Source organism: Cottoperca gobio, chromosome 3 (genome assembly GCF_900634415.1).
Source record: "Cottoperca gobio chromosome 3, fCotGob3.1, whole genome shotgun sequence".
Lineage (NCBI taxonomy): Eukaryota > Metazoa > Chordata > Actinopteri > Perciformes > Bovichtidae > Cottoperca > Cottoperca gobio.
The window spans coordinates 3,574,915-3,596,565 of NC_041357.1; the positions used below are offsets into that span (position 1 = coordinate 3,574,915).

The window sequence follows — 21,651 nt, forward strand, 5'->3', positions numbered from 1 at the left end:
TTGAGAGCCATATATTTAATACATTTGAATGGAACTTTATACATGCATTTTTTAAGTATAACACGTCTCCGAGTACTAATAGCGGTATCAGTGTTTCATTGAACAGGTGCTCTTTTATTAAATAAACTAAACGCTTACGTTATTTATCTCATTTATGAGCACGTTTCAGTGTTTACTGCACGGGTGTCAAACTCAAGGCAATTATATCCGTTCCATCTCCACACTCATGTTATCACTTTTGGAAACAGCCAATTGGTGTATTTCTTAAATCATGTCATTTGTGTATTATTATTATCCTTTATCCTACATTTGACATACAACAATCTCCAACAATGTACCATAAATGTACTCCAACTGGTGTCAGGCTTTAATACATTGCTTTGTCTGAATTAATATCAACAGAAACAGTGGTTCTGTTATGGTATGTTATCAGTGCAGAGGATTTAGATTGAGGTTGAAAGCACACTGCCTGTTCTGAATACATTAACTTTATTATTTGGTTATTTGTCTTGAAGGTTTCATTTCTCCCACTTTTATTTTCCTCTGATTGCTCTGCCCACACTAGAACTGCTCTTTCATATTTGTTCATTTGCCAGCCTCTCTCTCATTTCCATCCTTTCCACCTCTGACTCATACAACACCTTCCCAGTATCCCAGTATTTCTCCTCCCTCCACACTGCAAGCACAGGTATTGACTAAACATCACTGTGTGAAATGATGATTATTCATACCAAAGCTGCTGTTCCAGTGCAGCCTCTCCTCTGATCCCCGTCTGTCATCCATCTATTTCTCCTTCCTCTCCACCCATTCCTACATGTCCTCTTAAATGTCAGAACAGCCACATGGGGAGTGGGTTCACATCAGTTATCCACCATAAAAAGTGTATTTATTCTCTGGTGCAGACAGCATGAAAATGTGTGTAATTGTATGAAATAGACCCCCCTCAGTGAAACATTGGAAACCCTGCAATGTTATTTGACAGAAATATAACCATATTGCCGTCTGGGATTATGTGTTTCTCTGTAATAGTTTTGCTTGCTTTTAATCAGAGGAAGGAATTAGTATGCGTTACTCTTGGCTGGTTGCAAACTCACCATGTGAGGAGCTCTTTGTTTCTGCTGTTTGTGTGTGACTTGACTTCCAACAATATGGTTAGTTAAACATATTACATTTTTTTTGTTCTAAGCTACTTTCCCCCTCCCTTGTTTTACTGATTACAGCATTGTGTACACTCCTTATGTGGATGAAATCTTCTCGCAAGAATGGATATATTGGAAAGACTCTCCTAAATGAGGGTGTTGTGTTGTTCTTTAATCCTACAAGTGGTTAGTTAGTCGCAAAGTTTGCTTTGATTCGTTGTTTATTTTGGGGACAGTGCAAGTTAATCAAAATCAATGTGCTGAGGATTAGCTCAATAAAGAACATGTACACTCAACGTTGTTGAGTATTAAAGCATGCAAGTTCATTGTAAAACTTTATGGGACGGTATATGTAACAAAATAATAAGGTCAAACGTCCACTTACTAGCTTTCAGAGCTTTCAATCACATTTCACGGTCTTCATCAGTGAACGAAGCTGGCTCAGTTTATGTTTGGAACTTTAGAGTTGAAATATAGTTAAAAGCAAATGGATAAAAAGTCCATTTATAACGGCTTCTAGCAGACAACCACAACGCTGACGCATGCTCAGCAGGGGACAAAACGCCATTAGAGGCGACCAAATGAAACTCACCATTGCGTTGATATAAATGACATTTGCTCTAGGTTTGAAAATTGTTGGAAGAATTTGATATCATTTAAACTCAACCATATATAACATAGGTCTAGTCATTGTAATGCAGAAATGTTGCAAATTCTAACTTTAAGTATGTTTTGAAGCATGTTCTAAAACAGCTCAAATGTTTTATACGTCAAAGCTTTTGTCCTACATTCCAGCTTGGACCATAAAGGTTAAAGCTACGCGTTACAAATGAAAGGAAAAAGTCCTGAATTTAAGTGGAGAAACATAACAAATGCAGATTCTTTGCATACAAGGGCTCACTGAACTGATGACTAATACAAATTATTCAATTTAACATATGCTACGACAAGTGAGACCATCATCAACACATCAAATGTGGGAAAACAAATCTCAGATTGTGCTGCAACAGATTTTAACGACATCAATGGCAACGTTTGTTCACACTTTGTGGTGTCTAGTATCATTCTGAAGTCGCAGCCTAACTCTCAGTCCAGACATGTTACATTTGTTAAAACTATCATCATTATATATAGTTTCTACTCTATAAATAAACTCACATTGTTCCTACCCACTACCTTTAAGAATGTATTCAGACTGTGCAGAGTCTGGTGCAACAGTTCAGACACCCTACAGCAGATTATCAACAAATCATTGGCACCCTACTTCCAACAATAAAATCCCTATACCAAAATGAAATGTATAAAGAGAATAATTTCAGATCCCACTCATCCAGCTCGCCTCCTGTACCAGCCGTTACCCTCTGAGGCGCTCTAGATCCCTGCAGTCTCCCTCTGTAGAACTGACCCTATCTGCGCTATCTGTTTTGTAAGAGCTGCATCCTGTGCCTAGCGCCCCCAAGGAGATTGTGATTGGTTTAAAGACGTGCAAACAAGCCACAGCATGTTTCCCCTATACCAGAATGATAATGTGTGAAGCCAGACCTTGCTCTTGCGCTGACACCAGCGCAGCTTCGTGGTCGTGGACAAATTGAATTGAAATGAAATGACAACATACTATATCTTGCATTTGTTATTTTCTATGTCATCATTGAAGCATTATACATTAATTTGACATATTTTAGCTCATGCTATGTTAAGTGAAAAATCTTTGGTGATCATTAATTCATTTCAGCGCTGTGCCACCGCAGGAGAAGGGTCTGGCTGAATCCATCATAATTCCGCACTAGGGGGGAAAACGCTTTAGATTGTCAACCAGTTCTTTTTCCCACCTAGTCACATGTGTACGCTTGGTCAGGGTAAAATAAGTAACGTAACATAACTCCACGTTGCGTTTTGGTTTCACACGGGACACTGACAAAAGGTCTCGAAGGTGAAAGTCCTGTGTTGACCCTTTCCATCCAAAACGTCTGTATGTTTGACACCCTGGGAATGAGACCGTGCTGCCGTTGTTTGTATATCTTTAAACCAATCACAAACATCTTGGGTGGCACTAAGACTTTGATACAGCGACAGTGCCATTGCAGAATAGTGCCAGGAGGGACTTGTTTTGGTGGGGGCATTTGCCCCTGGGGAGGCGAGCAGTGGCACTAAAATTGGTATATACCCGCAAAAGGAAATCGTCGGTAGAGATGAAGCCTTTATCGGTTGTGCCAAGTTAACTCCAACTGACGATGGCTGTGTCAGAAAACGGATCAACATCGGACCAAACGGTTACATGTGGATAGCAGAAGGGGAGAAGAAGAGTGTCTGAAATAGACAGCCAATGGCAGGCTTCTATGCACAGTCTACATCCTGTGAGTCAGACTACAGGAGCACCAAATGCTGGTGTCCCCTTTCATTTCATTTACTGTCACGCTCGCCATGGTGCCCATTTCAAGCTGCTATTCCAGCCATTAAAGTGTATATTTCAACCTCCCACTATGTGCTCCCTGACAGATGTGGACATCAAGAGCAGGGCTAACAATTAGGTGAGTGACATAGAACAATCAGTACCTATTTTCATCATTCAACCACCGTCCTGGCGTTCTCTCAGCTTTGAAGGCCAAGGTTGAAAACTGGTCTTGAAATAAATAATGTTTTTTCATACCCATGACTTTCTATTTCAGCCTAATTTAGCTTCTCAATTAAGCAGCACTTCCAGTTTCTTGTGCTTTATTTCTGCATCGGCACTTATTTCCTAAATTCTACGCTGCATTTAATCTCAGGATAGATGACAGCTGTCTGTCTTCCTCTCTTAATTTTCCAGTTACCTTTGAGGTGACAAAATAACACTGGCCTTAGGTTGGACACAATTAAATTTTGTGAGTTAGTTTTGGAAAGTAATTTAAATCGAACACATGTTTAAAACAAAAACAAATGTTAAGTATTAAAGAAACATCAAAACATAAACCACAACACAAATTAATTATTTGATTTAGCGTTCATAAGCTCCAATATGAACTCAGTTTGGACCATGGTCCCATCACCTCGGCTGTGATGTTAACTAGAATTCCTAAACTGAAAAATGACACGTCTGGCGTCATTTTCTGAGATGAAGATTACAATGTACTTCACAATTATGATATTTTAATTATACACAAACAAGATTAAATAAGGCTAAAGTTTAGTGGCACATGCAGAGAAGAAAGCGTCGTAGGAGAAATGTCTGCACTCATGTTGTATCTTGAGAATGGTTGATACCTTCTGTAAAGGCAGCATCGCATGCTGTGCAGCCCTCGTTCTTCTTCAGCGTCATTATCTCACTGTGAGACTGAACAATATTTTTGGCAGCCACGTTCTGTGATTAATCACCAGCCAACTAATATGTAAACACCACAATGAAAAGCATTAAGCACAAACAACGGTAACAACAAATTATGTTATGAGCAAGACAATTATAGTTTTCACACTTGATACAAGGGAACATTTCTCACCTCTTCAGAGAACACAACCACATTTGTGGTTATTGGCAGGCGGGAAGCCCGTGAGGGATCACTCCATTGTCACTGCTCCAGCAACTTTAAGTGGTTGGTTGTGATGCTTTTATCTGAATGTATGTCTGTGTTGAGAAGTTCTGCTGACTTTGCTCAGGTAGCTGCTGTAGTTACATTGTAGGCGACGCCATAGTGAAACTATAGGTTATAGGTATATTATGCAACTGTGATTGGTTAGCTTTTTCAAGCGGCAACCACCAGGTCTGAAAAGAGAAGCCAATGAGGAGCGATTGTCTTCTCACTCAGTAAACATGTCCCTAATGAGTTTATTGTCTCAGTCACTAGTTTCAACTCGTGAGGGTACGCTTTAGGGCGGGGCTACTAGGGGATTGACAGGTCACTACCACAGTGTTGTCCGGCCGGGGTGTTGTTTTCGTCTTAGAACTTGAACCTTTTTACAGTTTTGTTCAGTTCATGAAAGTTAATTGTAACAGTTTGGATGAGTAGAAAAGTCTTGTTCAGTGTTGGGTTGTACTTCACCTCCACCCTCTGGTGTCACTTCTGGTTCCAAAATAAACAAGATGACAACGGACAAAATCCCAAACTCTAGTCTTCAAAAATGTACTGGACAAACCAGTATGTGACGTCACCGTGACCACGTCCATCTCTTATATACAGTCTGTGGTTTTCTCCTACGAGTTTCTGATGTTGATGGGAAGAACAACATATGGGAGTTGCCTAAACACTAGTTTCCTTCTTTTAAGTAAAACACATTAACACCGAAATATGAGTGGACACTTTATGAGGTACACCGACCTTACATAAAATGATGTCCACTTTTTGTTTGAATTGTCTGAAATGTGTAAATTCAATCATTTGTATTTTTGAGGAAATAGTTAAAGGTGGTATTGTTCTGGACTACATGAAACTCAGATGAGTTTCTAATGTTGTGTCCTTTCCACACACACATGCACAAGGTGCTCGGATTACTAGAAGTGCTAGAGTCACTTTGCTAGTTTACTTCTTCATTATGTTTACAAGGCAGATGACTGGGGAATGGCAAACAGATATTTTAAAGAATTGCATACGAGACAGAACTAGCCAGTGCACAGCCGGTGAACAACTGTAAAGTTGTTTACAGGCATGCATACTGTTCTCAACATATGGATAAGTTGCCTGTAATAAAGGAAATAAATGATTTACTTGGGTTTGAATTGGTCTTATTTAAAGAACATTGTCTCAATTGTCCCTGTATTAGGCACCAAATCACGGAGGCATTTTCAGGAAACTAGGAAGTTATTCATAAATGACAGGAAACTTTTCTTTAACAAACACATGGTAATGCTTCCAATGGACAAAAAAGATGGAGCTCCAGGTGTTTATACAGAGTATTTAACATACATTACACTCATCTGCCTTTAGGCTAGTGACAATTCAAAACGATGCCATTTGCCCAGCAGCGTATAGTATCTTTGTTTATGAGCCAATCAATATCTAGTCTTTAAAGCAAGAGACTGCCGGCCAGATCTCTAGAGGTGGGGAAAGTAACACTTTATGAATGTGATTATATGTATTGCCAGTAATGAGCAGAGGTCTGATTCATTTCCCAAGTATAATTTAAGGTGAAAGATAAATGCATAGCCCTGTCATATATGCACATAATATGTATTTGCACATCATTATGTAATCATGAGAAGAGGGTAGATTTACACATCATCTGCACAGCGCTGCAGCATCGAGAGCAGTCTGTCACAGGACGCATCTGGGGGAGCAAAGCTGTCCCTGCAGTGGGAGTGTTTACGCAGAAATGGAGGCACACACCTTCCTGCACACCTAGTGTATGATGCTCCTGCAAAGACACACACACACACACACACACACACACACCCTTGAACATATTCGCTCACACACCATCCAGGGAGCGAAGTGGCAGCCAAATTGCTCCGCTTCGTTCAGCTTTAATTGGGGGTAAAATCAGGTGGCTGTAAGTGTCGCTGGTTAAAAAGCACTGCCCCAGCGGATTCTAAATATAATTAATACTTCATCACAGAGCCTTGAAATGAGCCAAGGTTCTCCAACTAAACAACCTTGGAGCCGCCCAGCACTTTACATAGCTGCATTAAAGGCTCAGAATGAAAGATAAGGTGGAGGTGAGATGTTGCAGAGTAATGGAAGACAAAGTTCTCCCCCAATAAACTTGCTTTGTCTTGGAGAGTGTTAATGGTGGCCACCCACTTCTCCTTTCTCCTCACATCTCTCGGTCTCTCTCTCTTCCCTTCTCATCTTAGTCCTCTGTTTACGTGGCAGAGAAAGATGGAGGGGAGAAAATTATGCTCAGTGGGACACTTGGAGGAAACAGTTTGAAATTGAAATGAGGACGACCCATCCACCACCCAATCCCTCTTAAAATGGACTGTTTCTCTCTCTCTCTCTCTCTCTCACACACACACACACACACACACACACACACACACACACACATACACACACACACACACACACACAAATACACAAATAGGGTAACATGCTCCTGGATTTGTTTTAAACAAATATAGACGTGATCATCACATGCCAAAATGGAACCATTCTCATCTCAAGATGAGGGTGGAGAGAAACAGCATGTTGTGTAAACATGTGTACTTTTCCTCTCTGTCCCCACTTCCCTTCCTCACACGACACGGTGTGTGTGTGCGTGTGTGTGTCCTTACGGCACTGACAGCAGGGCATTTTTGTGCACAAGTCAACAATTTGCAAGTTAAAATGTCAGCTTTACCAGAGCTATGCCTCATTTAAAATGTATGTTAGTCCAATGGCAACAGCACAAATGACAACTAGCTTTTCCCCAAGTACTTTGTGATTATATTATGATAAAACATGTTGCCACTGCTTAGTGGACAAAACTGTGAGGGTGGAGATGGTGGGGGCACTTAAACCTTTATTATGTTGATTTTGTGTTTTCACAATGATATGTGTTCTATAAGAAGGAGCTTTTACATGAGATCACACCGTCATTGAATAGTAGAAATGTCCGTTTCTTTCTCCCCTAATCTCCAGGGAGTTGATCTGGCTTTCTGGCCAAATTAGCCTATTGATCCACTCTTTTACCAACCAAGTAAAATCTTTTCTTCCTGCTGATCCCCATCAGCTTTGAAACCCGAGACTTGGACTTGAGTTAGTTCTACATGTTTCCCCCTTTACCCTTAGTGGTATCTTGTCACGTAGATAGTTTTGATTTGATTTGAGGTTTTGAGATTTGTCCCCGAGACTTCCACTGCTCTCCCAAAAACAAGGACAAGGAATTTAATTGGTGCCACTCAAAGCATCCCAAATACATTGGGCACATCTTTCTGTAAATGTTGTAATTTTGTAAAACATTGAAGATTATTAGTGATGCTCTTGATCTGTATATTGTACGATTTATGATGTTTGGTCTTCATGCTCTCTGCCCAATTATGCTACAGTAGTTTATGGCAGGGCACATATATAGTTCAGGACTTGCCAAGCTTTCTGACCCACTTTGTCATAGTGTAGCTGTGTCACTGTAATAGGTCATGCAATTGTATTTAACCTTTAATATAACCAGATAAAAAAACTATTGAGATAAAATCTCTTTTCCTATGGTGATCCGGCCAAGGGCGTCAACAGCAGAGGTCAAATATACGCAGATAGTGTACAACACATCCAGAGAAAAAGGCATCAAGACATGAATAATTTGTGACAAAAACCTCTGCCAACAGTCGTGTGAAACTGGCCAGAGAGATGAGGGAACCATCTCTCTTTCCTGCCAAAGTTGGCTCGGTGTACAGGTCTAATTCTGTGCCTGCCAAGCCTGCATTCACTATGGAAATATAACTACGACTTTATAGTTTTCTACTTTGATTATTATTTAATGAAGATGAGTGTTGATAAGTTGTGGGCTGTTACTCACTTCAGACAGGTAGCCACATGGCTCTGTAAGACGTTTATTTTATTCTAAGCCCAAGTTAAGTAATTGTTTACTTATCTTATCTAGATGGAAGACACAACATGCTCACATGAACTCTGTAAACAACAAGGTCTGTTGCCTTGTTGCGACTGCAACACAAAGGAAATTAGAGTAATTAAACTGACTGTTATGAAAGGGCTAAAGATACCAGATGGTATGGGTAAAGTTGTCTCTGTACTTTATAGATGTGTGTACATGATTGATAGTAACAAATGGTTAAATGTGAAAGACTTGCTCCTTTGAAAAATGTGCTTAACACATAGTAGCATGTATGGGAGAAGCGAGAAGGAACGCTTCCCAATGTAGCTGCCTCAATGCTCGGTAACTAATTAAGTGTTCAGGGAATTCTATTCTCAAAGAATAAAACATGATACATTGATGAGAGACTTGTTGCCGTCAGAGTGTTAGTGTTTACTAGTGTTTCATGGTAATGTCAAGCCCTAACATTATGAGTGCATTCCAATGAGACTCATTAAGCTAATGATGTTCAAGATGAATCATTTAATTCAATTACACATTTGTTCAAACAATAAAACTATCCCAAAATGTTTAAATCCAGACCTGACATCTGCAGTCAAAGTTGAGCTAAACATGTAAAGCTCATACTAAATGTCCTCTTTTCCCATTGAAGATCTTCCAGGGCCTCCTCTGCGTTTTCTACAACCTCGGGGACGGGGACTACAACCTAACCCTACCCACCTATCGCCTCGACAACGGTGAATGGCACGAGGTCTTCCTGGATCGCCATGACAATGAGATGATGCTGAGACTGGACGGTGGTGGAGGGCAGCGGGAGATCACAGGGTCGCAAGGCCGAAGCAGAGAAATCATCATTGACCCAACTGTGGTTATACTGGGAAACACCTTTCCTTCTGGAATCAACAAGAGCTTCCAGGGTAGGTGACAGTAGCATAAACAACTCAAATCTGTGTTTATCAGTAAGGTTTAAGGGTTTTCCACTCAATATCCTGTTGGTTAACCTTTGACTAAATGTTTTGATCTGCAAGCGTTTTTGTTGGTGGTCAGTTTTACTCTGCGCATCACAAAAGTCCTTCGGGACATCAGGTGTTAAGAACAGCAAAGATAAAGAAAACGTTTTTTGTAAATGTGGATGCACTGTGGGCTGGATCCCAAGCTTTTTGCAGCACTTCACTGTGTGAGCGTAGTTCAATAATTTGCATTCATACTTGGTAGCTGTCAAGTACGTCTGCATGAGAGCAGCTGGAGCTGCCAGAGGCTGAAAGAACTTGTTAAATGGACAACATCCCATGGCACAAAATAATGCCATAATGACATTTCTAGCAAAAACCTCCTTAATCTTTACTTTCAGGGTCCCGAGTCTGATTTACCATATGTGTACAGCTGCCTGACTATTGTACTCTGTTTCCTACTGCTCTCCCTTCTGGTTTCTGTGTGTTGTCACTTTCCGGCGGTGGCTCAGGAGGTAGAGCAATCGTCCACTAATCAGAACGTCGGTGGTTTGAACCCTAAAGTGTCCTTGGGCAAGGTACTGAACCCCAAGTCTCATCGGTGTGTGTGTGAATGTTTATCTCTCCTGATGGTCACTCTTAATATTGTAAAGCGCTTTGGGTGCTCGCTAAGAGAAGCGCTATATAAATGCAGTCCATTTACTATCTAAGAGCCCATCTACATGAGTAACAACTGATAAATATGAGCAGATATTTAGATGAATGGCCCTATACTTCATTTTACAGCCACTAAAGTAACGACTGTTCTTCTTGAATCAGCCTTACTGATAACTGAACTGAACTAATAGCCAAATATTTAAACATCCTTAATTTTCTCACTTCTGTTAAATTGCTGCTGTAACCTGTTTACTGTTCTCTACCGAGGATATTCATTGATAGCATTGATTGAAAACTGACGGGTGGATTCACAAAGAATGGATTGTGGTCGCTGATACCACCATGATTTGCACATCACTTGCAACCGCTATCTGCCCCGTCTCAAGGTCCGATTCACAAAAGATATTTCCCGGATGATACTACAGCGCGAACATATGACCTTAAAGAGCTGCAGCGGAGTGCAATTTGCCATTTTTTGTGTCTATTTGCAATTATACATGTGGCAAAGTATCAATGTTGCCTCTGAGCCAAGAACACAGTACGCAGAACAATGGCAAGTCCTGACCGACGAGGTGCAGAGGCCTTACTCAAAACTTCAAAAGGGGAAATGTAAACGTGACAGAGAGAGAAACTGTATTTGGTAAATGGCAAATTGACAGCATATATATTGCGCTTTTCTAATCTTTTCGACCACTCAAAGCGCTTTTTAGAGCAAAAGTCAGCCACCTATTCACACACATTCATACAGAGGCAGAAGCTAGCATGCAAGGTGCCACCTGCTCACCAGGAGAGATAAACACTCACTCTTCATGAGCAATTTGGCGTTCAGAATCTTGCCCAAGGACACTGCAAGGGCTGGGGAGGGAACCACTGACCCACCGAATGGTGAACGACCTCTTTAGATTTACGATTTAATACCACAGTCTGTCAGTATAAATGTGCTTCAGTTACCACTAACTCTCTGAAGATGCTAATAATAATTTCACTAACTGCGTGTGGCTATTAGCGCTGATATTTGTGAATTGGGCTGTTTTTTTGCAATGCTCATTGGCATAGAACCTCATTTAAAATATGTGCAAATAGCACAGAAGCATCGAGATGCTATTAGCTTGGCAGCGCAGGTATGGTACATTTTACCTTTTGTGTGTGCTTTGAGAATTACACAGGTTTCTTTTTTTCTTATTTGTGCAAGTTTAGCAGCTGCAAACGCCACATACTTCTTGTGTCAATGTGCGCTGAGTGTTCCAACAGTGCATAAAAAGAGAGAGAAAGGGGAAAAATCTCACCTTCTACAAGCACAGTCAAAGGAAAAGAAGTTGACTAAGCTTGCCAATGGGTATTTTAGATAAACAGATGTAAACAGCAGAACTGAAAAAGGCTGATATCTAGTTCAACTTGCAGATAAGATATTCAAACACCCATCTGAAAGCCAGCTGACAGCCAGCTGACATGATGTAACCTGTATAATCTACAGGTAAGCCAAGATGTAAACCATAATTGTTCAAGACACATGATACATTTTGGACACGTACATCTACGCAGCCACTGGTTCTTACTTGGTAGTTTGACTTAGCTTGGCTTCCAGCTGCTCAGCAAAATGTTATCCTAAATACTAGAAATAAAAACCTTGAGTTTTCCTTTAAGGTACACAGACATGGCAGAGGAGTTCAGCACTGTTTTCTCTTCATAGATAGATACAATTTTAAAAGGGTGTCACATAAAAAGAGAAGTACACCCAAATTGCTAGATCATTTAAAAATGATTTCTAATGGCTCGGATGGGCGGTGCAAAGCTTTCCAATAATCCTCTTGTTTGTTTTCCTTCTGACGCTTTTGAAAAGGACCTTTTTGTTATGATTTGTAGAGAACAGCACCGTCAGATTTATTTTTCCAAAGGAGGACAATCATTATTTTGTTCATCATTCAAAAGAGTGTTCCTTTAAAATCAAATGGATAAATGACTGAATTGTTAAGAGTTGAAGATTTTCAGTAGAGAATGGGAGTGGCAGCAGTATAAATCTTCCAGAATGTCCCTTTTAGTGGAGAAATAACAATCATACTATAGTAAAATGGAAACATTTCACTGAAGGTTCTTTGCTATACACCATCCAAATACAATGTATATCACCTGTGTGTGTGTGTGTGTGTGTGTTGGAGAACGACACAATGTGTTGCGTTTGATGTGTGATAAGATAAAGAGAAAAGGGTGGTGTGTCGTTCAGGGCATTGGAGACAGTTTAACAAAAACTCCTCATGAAAAGTGCTACCGGGGGAAAAAAGCCCTTTTATCTGTTCATACGCACTCTTTTCAAGGGACAATTGTAACAATGCATGTGTAAACAAATGATTGATGTGACAGATCCATGGCCAATTCAACCAAATGCATCTTAATTGTTAGCTGGGATGATGCTGCTTGGTGTATGGAGGGGCTAGTGAGTATGTATCTCTTGTGTGTGCGTGTGTGTGTACAATAAATATAAAAGTTAGTGGCATGACTCTTGGTTAAGGTTTGGTTCGGTTCAGGCACAACTTGGCTTAAAATAAGTATCTTGTCAAAGTTCAGGAAATATTGCAATATGGGTCAAATAAGTACAGTGGTCATGCTAAAACACATTGACTTTAACACGGGAGACTGCCGTTAGTTTCCCTGACAGTCTCATAAGTTGACCAATCGATCTACTGTACCTCAACCTCCTCCCTACTCGCTGCAATGACGAGTGGCCCTGGTGCCTGTCGTTCTCGAGAGAACAGTCCCTGTTTTAGTGATTCGAGTGGCATCAGCAAATTCTTGTCTAATAGATTGGTCCTTCTGAGAAGTACATTTTCAATTTGTTGCCAACCCTAGTCAGAGAGAGAAGATGGACATGGGGGTGTACATATGAACCCAAATGTTGGCAGATACAGTCAAAAGATTCAGACAGAAAAAGAGTTCCTGATACACACACTATATGATAATAGAGAGAGAAAGAGGTCACAACTATGAAGATATGCAGACATAAAGTGAGAGAGAGAGCTCCCTTGAGTTAGACAGCTGTGCCTTAGGCAGTAAAAGACAATGCATGTGATTATTAAATAGACTTTAAAAGCCTTTCCCTTCAAAAGAGGAATACTTGATAGATGGTGTGTAATTGCATTTACTTTTGTGAACTTCTTCCGATAGAGGGGGAATTAAATGTTAACTATAAACACCAACTAAGTAATTAAGCAATGAGAACATAAACACCTGAACTGTGTCCTCAGGAGTTGCTCAGCTGCTCCATGGTAACACTTTAGCAACACTCGCGACACTAAGTTTAGACAAAATGGTTTGTTTACCTTAACCAGGACAAAGGTATCAATTAAAACATCTCCATCCAGCTGGTAGTAATATGTCAATGATAAAGACACTCTCCACTAATTACTGTTGACGCTGTGCTGAGTGTGTTGCCTCATTGTGGGGATTAACAGAGTCAGAGCCAAGACACATGAGAGCAGTGCTGTACATATTCTACATTCACATAGTAACCCATTGACTGAACTATAGCAAGTCAAAGCTGAACCAGGCAGTCAGTCTATGTATGAATTGTAAAGGATTCTCACAATGGGTAGCTTGGATAAATAAAATCGTTGACTTTTGTTTTCTCGTTCTAATACGTTTGGCTAACCTGGAGGTTTGTCTGATTGTAAGACCGATTGTTGTATTTAGCAATGTCACCATGTTCCCAGATCTCAGTAATAACTTTGTTGATTAGTAAGGGTCATTATAATAAGATATAGAAACGATAGCCAGCCCTATGAAAATAGGATCCAAATTGAAATGAACCGGAAGTCTCCTTTAACTTTAAGTAGGATCCAGACCCATATTGTTTTGTTCCAAGTGGAAGCGTCATGGCCCCTATTTGCAAATGTTTCTATTAACTTTGTTAGCCATCTGCCAAACCGCCTTTCATATGTTTACTCTCCTTCGGTATGTTTAAACAGCACAGCTATCAGTGCACCATGGACACCATTGTGCAATATCCAACATGTATGCAAATATTTGCCTTCAGAGATTTCCTCAAATAAGTATGAATGGCATTTACGATGCTGCAATAAACACCTTACCCAAAGAAAGCTAAGAAAGAGAACAAACCCGGGTGGATTTATGCTTGTTAGAACTGGAAACACTAATCTATCAACATGTGGTGGATTTGCTTACCAGGTAACGGTAATCTCATTTATTGTTGTGTCTGTGTAGTTTGAATTTGACAATTGTGTGTTTCTTGTTCTACTGAACTCTTTTCCATTTTTCTCCCGGCAGGCTGCATGAGGGACATACGCCTCAATGGTCACTACATGTCACTGGACAGCCAGCCGCGAGACGGGGTTTCCCAGATCAGCATACAAGGCCTCTCCCTTGGTTGCTCGTCTGACTCCTGCAAAAGGAACCAATGTAGCCCCCCCTTCACCTGTGTTGACTTGTGGAGAGTGCACGAATGCAGGTACATACACAAGCCCACACATTCACACTGAGATGTTACACACTCATAGACACAAAGGCACAAAGACATGTGTTTAAGCCAACTCACTCTTCCTCTTTTCAGCTTTTGACCTTGGCGCTATTTTTGTTTATAGCCACACACTGTAAATGTGCTTTGAACCAACCTGGCCCTGATCTACTTTAGAACATGGGGAGATTTTATTCGTTTTAAAAACAGTGAAATGTCAAATACTGGCACAAGAACTGTTTGATCACGTGTGCATAACCCTGGGTTAACACGTCAATCGTCGCTTAAGCTGCAGCCTGACTGTTTACACCAGAAGCGTTAAGACACAACTGACAAATAGGCTTTGTGAAATAAGTACGTCATTTAAAAATCACAACCACAAACAGCAGTGACAAGAGGCTATCTCTAATAAATATAGGATGGATTTTGAAATTTGATCGTGGGGGGGACTCTGGGAATTGAAACTCCAGGAGAACCCTGTAGACCCATTGTAAACCCTGCACAAGGAAGCTGTGGACGTTACATAGTCTGAATTAACTTGTGTATATTGATCCTCATTGCTCAGTTTATTGTTTAAAAACCACAGGCTGACATGCACAACAATGTGAGGTGAATGCCAGACAATCTTCAAGTCCCAAACCAGCTGAAGGTCATCTCACATTATGTTTTCTTTTGAAATTGATATCTGTTCTTTGAAAACAAATGAACAAGTAAACTCATTTAGCCTCTTAGTCAGTGGCAGCGTGTCATGTGAACTCAGATCAGCACTGTGCCGCTGCCCCACTGCCTGCCTGACAGAGCAGAAATACTTCAAAGGCAGCCCTACAGTGCTTCATATGACATCACACATTCATTGTAACTGGCCTCTGCACACATCTTTGGGTGAAACAGTCTGCTGGATTTTGGCATCAGAATTGTCAAAATAAACTCCAAATGCACTAAACAATTTGTGTGTATCACTTAAAACTATTAAAGAAATTCTGGACTTGGATGTACACCAAGCTGTGTGTGAAGTGAAGCCAATGAGGAAGTGCCTTAAACCTGCATTCTCTCTTGAAGCCAGCAGGGAGAAACTCCACTCGTTGCAAAAGGAAGTCTGATTATATGAGAAAATGACCCCACTTCTCACTTACCTGTGTAAGCATCTTCCTAATGAGTGTATACTCTCAATAGCTTGTTTCAAGGCTTCTTCAATACATCATGATTTTCATTTAGTAAATTGTGGGCCCACTTAGTTTAAGTTGACGATAAAGCAGACTAAGCTTTGGGGCGGGGCTACCTTGTGAGTGACATATCGCTACCATGGCTTTTTCTTGTTTGGGTCTTTCTGTGTTTTCTTCTTAGAATTTTAACATTTTCACAGTTTGTTTTCTGTTTATGAAAATCAATTGTAGCATAAAAATGTCTTATTAAGTATTTGGTTATACTTAGCTCCACCCTCTCGTTTTCTGGTTGCAAAAAGACAATACGGCGATGGCCAAAATGGCAGATGCTAGGCTTCAAAAATGATAGTCCACAAACAAATGGTTGACGTCACAGTGACTACGTCCACTTCTTATATACAGTATATGATGTACAGCAGTGAGGCGTAGTTGTTACAGGATGATGCAGTTTGTACTTCTTGAGGGAGGATGGTACAGCCCCGGCAAGTAGTCACAATGACTTTTCTCTGTGTGTTTGAGAGGATCACGATTGGCCAACGGGGGGGCTCACTGGCTGACACGAGACTACACTGCAGCAAAAGTCGATTTTTTATTTCTGCCGGAGCTCTCTGCCACGACGCAATCCACTGCATTATGACTGGGGTTTGGCGGTTATTGGAAGTCTGAACATGGCCTCGGGGAGACTTTTAAAACTGAAATCCCCACAAGAGCCAGTGAGTTCAGCAACAGAAACGTCTCCCTTTAAAAGGCAATGAATAAGGCAGTGAGCCCCATCTGCTCAGTCACTAAGCTAAATGCCTAAAATTTTGGAGGTGAAAATAAATTATTTCCACAGCACTCTGACCCTGATGGGATTCACACTTTTGCTTGATCAACATTTCGCATACACTACTGTGTGACTTTCTGTGCGAGGGGTTATTTGTTTGTCAGCGGGAAATGGGAAACGTTGTGCGATGAAAATCCGCAGCAAACTAACAACCCTTTCCCGCGGCACAGACCGAATCAAACACACAGTGCTCTTAGCCACATGCACTGATCTCAGCAATGTGTTCCTGCCATTGGAAACATCAGCCTTCATTCGGTCTGTGCAGCCTAGCCTTTAATCTTGCCTTTACCTTATTTTCCACTCCTCTGATCCACTCACCCACATCATCCATCCACCAACCTATGTTTGTTTTCTTTTACAATGCCTCTCATTCACACGCTTTGCCCCAAACATTTCGTGGTTTCCATGGCTCTTATCTTGCTCACTCCTGCTCAGTTTTTTAAGCCATGTACCCTAACCGCACTCATAAACACACACAAATACACACTCTCAGTCTCCCCCTCCATCCTCACCCTGCTAGCTGGTTTGCCTTGTTCTCTTTCCCCCACTTGACCTGGACCTTGGAAGCTGATTAGAGAGTAGTGAGTGTTGGCAGCGAGTCCTCCAAGCCTCGGTGTTTGATACCTGATTACTCAGGCGGGTCACAGTCAAATAGTCGAAAAATAGCATACTGTAGTGTGAATAATTCTTCTCCCCTTGGCTCAAATAAACTCAAACACTGATTTGTTATTGTTACTTTTTATTTGTATTTTTAAAAGGATCTGTCAAGCTGTTCATTCCTCCACATTACTTTCAAGGCCAAGAAGCAAATTGTTGGATAACTACATTATTCTTTGGGATTACAAGTTACGTTTGGTTTGACCCCTCCAACCTGTAGGAACCAAGATGCTGTATCAGAATATAGGGTAACGGTACTGGTCACTGTGACACGGGAGAGCTACCCACTCCTTTGTTGGGGTGTTGGGCCGTTCACACAGGCCGGCTGACTCATGATCTTTAGCCAGAGTTTTGGCGTCTGGTCTATTTTCTCTTCACGCTGCAAGCGAATCTGGCAAGAAAACACACAGATAATCTACTTTAAAGAATATATTATATAAATGAACTGATTCTGATAAATGATCAAATATGCATCCCATCCATCTCTCCCTGCTGTTCTCCTGGAGGTGCAATTCCCCCGATCCCCCTCCACAATCAAATTTCAAAATCCATCCACTATATTTATTAGAAATAGGCTATTGTCACTGCTGTTTGTGATTGTGTTTATTTAATTATTTAGGCTACTTATGCCGCATAACATTTGTTATGTCTAGAGTGAGCGCGATGAGCAGACACACACAGACACACACACACACAGACACACACAAGCAGGCAGACAGCCAGAAAGAGATAGAGTTAGCTACTGCTCGCGAGACAGTTGAGAAAGTGCGGAGCTCAGTGTGCGGCTGACATTAGTCACCAGCAGCAGCGTTATGTTTGCTCACCTCATCTGCTTGTCCTTATCCTCAAGCACAAATCTAACCGGTACATTGCATGTACAAGTATATTTTCTAAAGAAAACAGGGTAGCCTAATTCTAGAATGAGTGATATTTGATTACATTTTTATTTATAATATCCTATAATATCAGGGCTACTTAGCTCGATACAGCAGGAACAACTGCTGCTAATGTACATGTTCTCTTCATGAATTATGAAGTGGTGACTGATGCTGACTTTGTGCCTGAGACATGCAGCTTTAGTCTCAATCTTTCATGATATCGTGTATGTAGCCATCAAGTGCACATTTAAGACCCTTTTACTGGTTATTTTAAAATGTAAATGTTGGTTTTAAAAGGAGTGAGCTGTAGACATCAGGGAATGAGTTGTTTTCAGTTTGGGTTTGTTACTTAGCTAAAGCTAGCTAACTGTAGCTATACACTTTAACTTTAGAGTTTATCAAATATTTTCAGCCCCAGTTGTCATTTTAGCTGACACAGTCCTTGCCTTGAAGGGAGAAGCCTGTGTGTAGTTCTGTGGGAAATTCAAGATCCATTGTTTGAAAAATTACAAAGCTCGGCATGCATAGCAACAGTAACTAAGGGGGGCACGGCTTAGTGCTGAATATTACTTTACAAAAGCACCGTTTTCAGAGCAAAACTTTGTTATTATAGTTAATTGGAGGGACCCTAGCTGATCTGCAGCATAATCAGCATCTCTTTTGCATATTCTCAGGTGTAACAGAACACACAAATTGTATGACAGCTGGAGATTGAGCTAGATGTATCTTTAAACTAATCTGATCTGAAGTACTCCCACAACACCACACCTGTCGCTAATGACTGTCAGTGAGCATGCATGCTTATCTGGGTTATGATAAAACACGCAGAGCGCTGATTCCAGTCATGGCTAATGACAAGCAATGATAAGAGACAGCAGAGAAAAGAGAAGCACTGTGTTCGAGATAACTGACAGGCATTCAACACCTACACAGACTCCAACCAGGCATAATGAATACTGAGCGCTGAGCATTTGTCATGACATAGTTAATTATCTTTCAAAATGTTGTGTTTCAAACAGCTAGGTCAGTTTTTTCTCTCGTGCTATCGAGATAGCTGGACATTTAAAACTGTCGCTACCCTGGTGTTGTCCATGCTTTCGTATTAGAACTTTAAAAACTTTTCAGCTCAGGAGAGTTAATTGTAACAGTTTGGTTGCTGGAAAATGTCAGCGTTCGGTTGTACGTAGCTCCACCCTATCGTCCAAATGCTAGTTAGTCCTGATTCTAAAAAACCAAGATGGCGACGGCCAAAAGCCCAAACTCAAGGCTTCAAACCAAGTGGGGACGTCACAGTGACTACGTCCACTTCTATGGGTATAATAATTCTCCCTATACATTCTGACAGCACTACAAAATGGCCTATATAGTAAGTAGTGAGTGATTTGATGATCTGTAGCCTTCTTTTGAGGTAAGACACATCTAGCAAAGCCATATTACACATGACTTGCTCTGAAAGAGGGCATAGAGATGGGATGTCGTCAACCCAAACCCCCGAAATGTTGCCAGTGAATATAAAACGCTAGAGTTATGTGACCATAATTCATAGGAAACAGAGGTTGGCAGATGATACAGTAAATTAACCCTTTAGTATCTCATCTGGATTCATTTATGGTAGAACAGTTATGAGATAAAATATTGTGCAATTTCGAATGTAATATTGCTGTTTCATAGTCAAATTGAGTCAATATTTATAAGCATGAACAAATCTCCAGAGACCAGAGGCAAGAATCATCTCTGATGTCATCAGAATGTGCAGCCTTGAGCTGGCTCCATAGACACTGAAAGGGATCCTGAATTAATGGGCTCATAAAATGTTTGTTTGAGCTGTTACACCCAAATGAGCTTTTAATTATAGTGGCGCTTTCTGAAGTGAGGCAGAAAATGTGCCCCTGTCTGCATAAAATCATCCTTGTTACTGCCAGTGCCGCAGTCAGCATTTTCCATCTCCACGGTTCAATCTCCATTGATGTATCTGTGGAGTCGCTGATTCATGGACAGTATTCCCTTTTTCTTTTGTGGGGGGAATAGTAATAAATATTTAATAAGAACTTTTTTGTAATCCTGTATAATCATCTTTTATCTTCTAATACTGTAACTGTTCAATATGATTTTTTATTTACTTGTTTTGATTTGCTGAATCCAATCAAATCTGGTGTAACGCACACACAGGTGATCTTAATCTACATGTTGACATTCAAATGTAAATGTATTTACGATTATAAAGTAGAACAATTAGTTTGTTAAACATATGAATTCCTCTCAAATGATATTGACTTTATATCATTTTTAAACAACCTTTGGATACTTTCACGTAATGATTGATTTAAAAAAAAAATGTAGTCTTTAGTTTAATAAACGGTGAGTTTGTTGGTTCATTGTTTACATTCATTTGTTTTCCTCTTTCCCTCCTCACCCTGTTGTCCCTGTCCAACCCTTCTTTGCAGATGTCCTCCTGGCCACATGATCCGTGTGAACGGGACCAGAAAGTCCTGTGTCTATACCCTCTGTGCTACACGGCCTTGTCACCGGGGGACCTGCGTGGCCCAATCACCCTCCAAATTCACCTGCCACTGCCCCGAGGGTTACAGAGGACGCCACTGTGAGACAACACTCGCCATCTATCGGGAGGACGTGGGCCTGAGCTTCAGCTCCCTCTTTGCCATCTGTATCTGCTTCATGGCCTTACTAGGTAGCTATTGCACTGCATGTTACATATACAGTAATGAAGAGATAGTTAGTATAGTCATATACATCTTATTGTAGTTTGGCCCACTCACCAATAAGGTTGGAAACAGCAGCAGTGACTGTGTGACAGCACAAGGAAGCAATTTAGATACTTAAAAACCCTTAGTGCCCGGTGGCTGCTCAATTTACATCAAATCGATGTCCGTTACAAATAAATGTCAATTAATCCGCTTAGAAATTGTAAAAAGAAGACACTCCTAGAGATCACAGAACTTGCTTGAGAAACACCATAGTAACAAAGTAATCCAGTGACAGTTGTCTGTACAGTCATGGGTACAACGCAAACAGAAACGGCTAATAGCTAATTCGCCATTTTTGGACTGGTGCAAAAAATAGTTGTAGCCCACAGCTAACTAAGATTGGCGTATTATACTTCCTGTTTACCTCCCCCAAAGCATTATAGGAATTGTAGTTCCAAAACTCAGTGCAAGATTATCACTACAAAATGTCAGAAATCCCTTAATTTCACCTTTTTAAAAAAGGATGGGGGGTGAGTTGTAAGGGACACACAGTTATCTCAGTTTGGTCTGAGAAAGGGGCCCACAATGTAAGACTTTGTCAACCCTTGAATTAGGGCTAAGAAGCAACTTTTGAATCCCTATTCAACAAAAGGGGTTCATGAATAACAGTATATGAAACAACAAGTTTGCCAGGCACAGAAAAGACTGACTTTCATTTGCATTCCCTTTGATAATGAACTGTATTATACAGCTTAAAGCCAGTGATGAACTGAC

The 21,651-nt window shown here is 40.7% G+C and overlaps 1 protein-coding gene across 1 annotated transcript in view; it reads left to right on the top strand.

Annotated features, from left to right (window-relative positions):
* Window positions 1-21,651, top strand: part of LOC115023769 (neural-cadherin) — a 312,681-nt gene that overhangs the window by 267,661 nt on the left and 23,369 nt on the right. Inside the window, 3 exon segments of the mRNA XM_075074155.1 lie at window positions 9,229-9,493; window positions 14,462-14,642; window positions 20,617-20,861. Of these exon segments, the coding sequence (XP_074930256.1) occupies window positions 9,229-9,493; window positions 14,462-14,642; window positions 20,617-20,861 (691 nt within the window).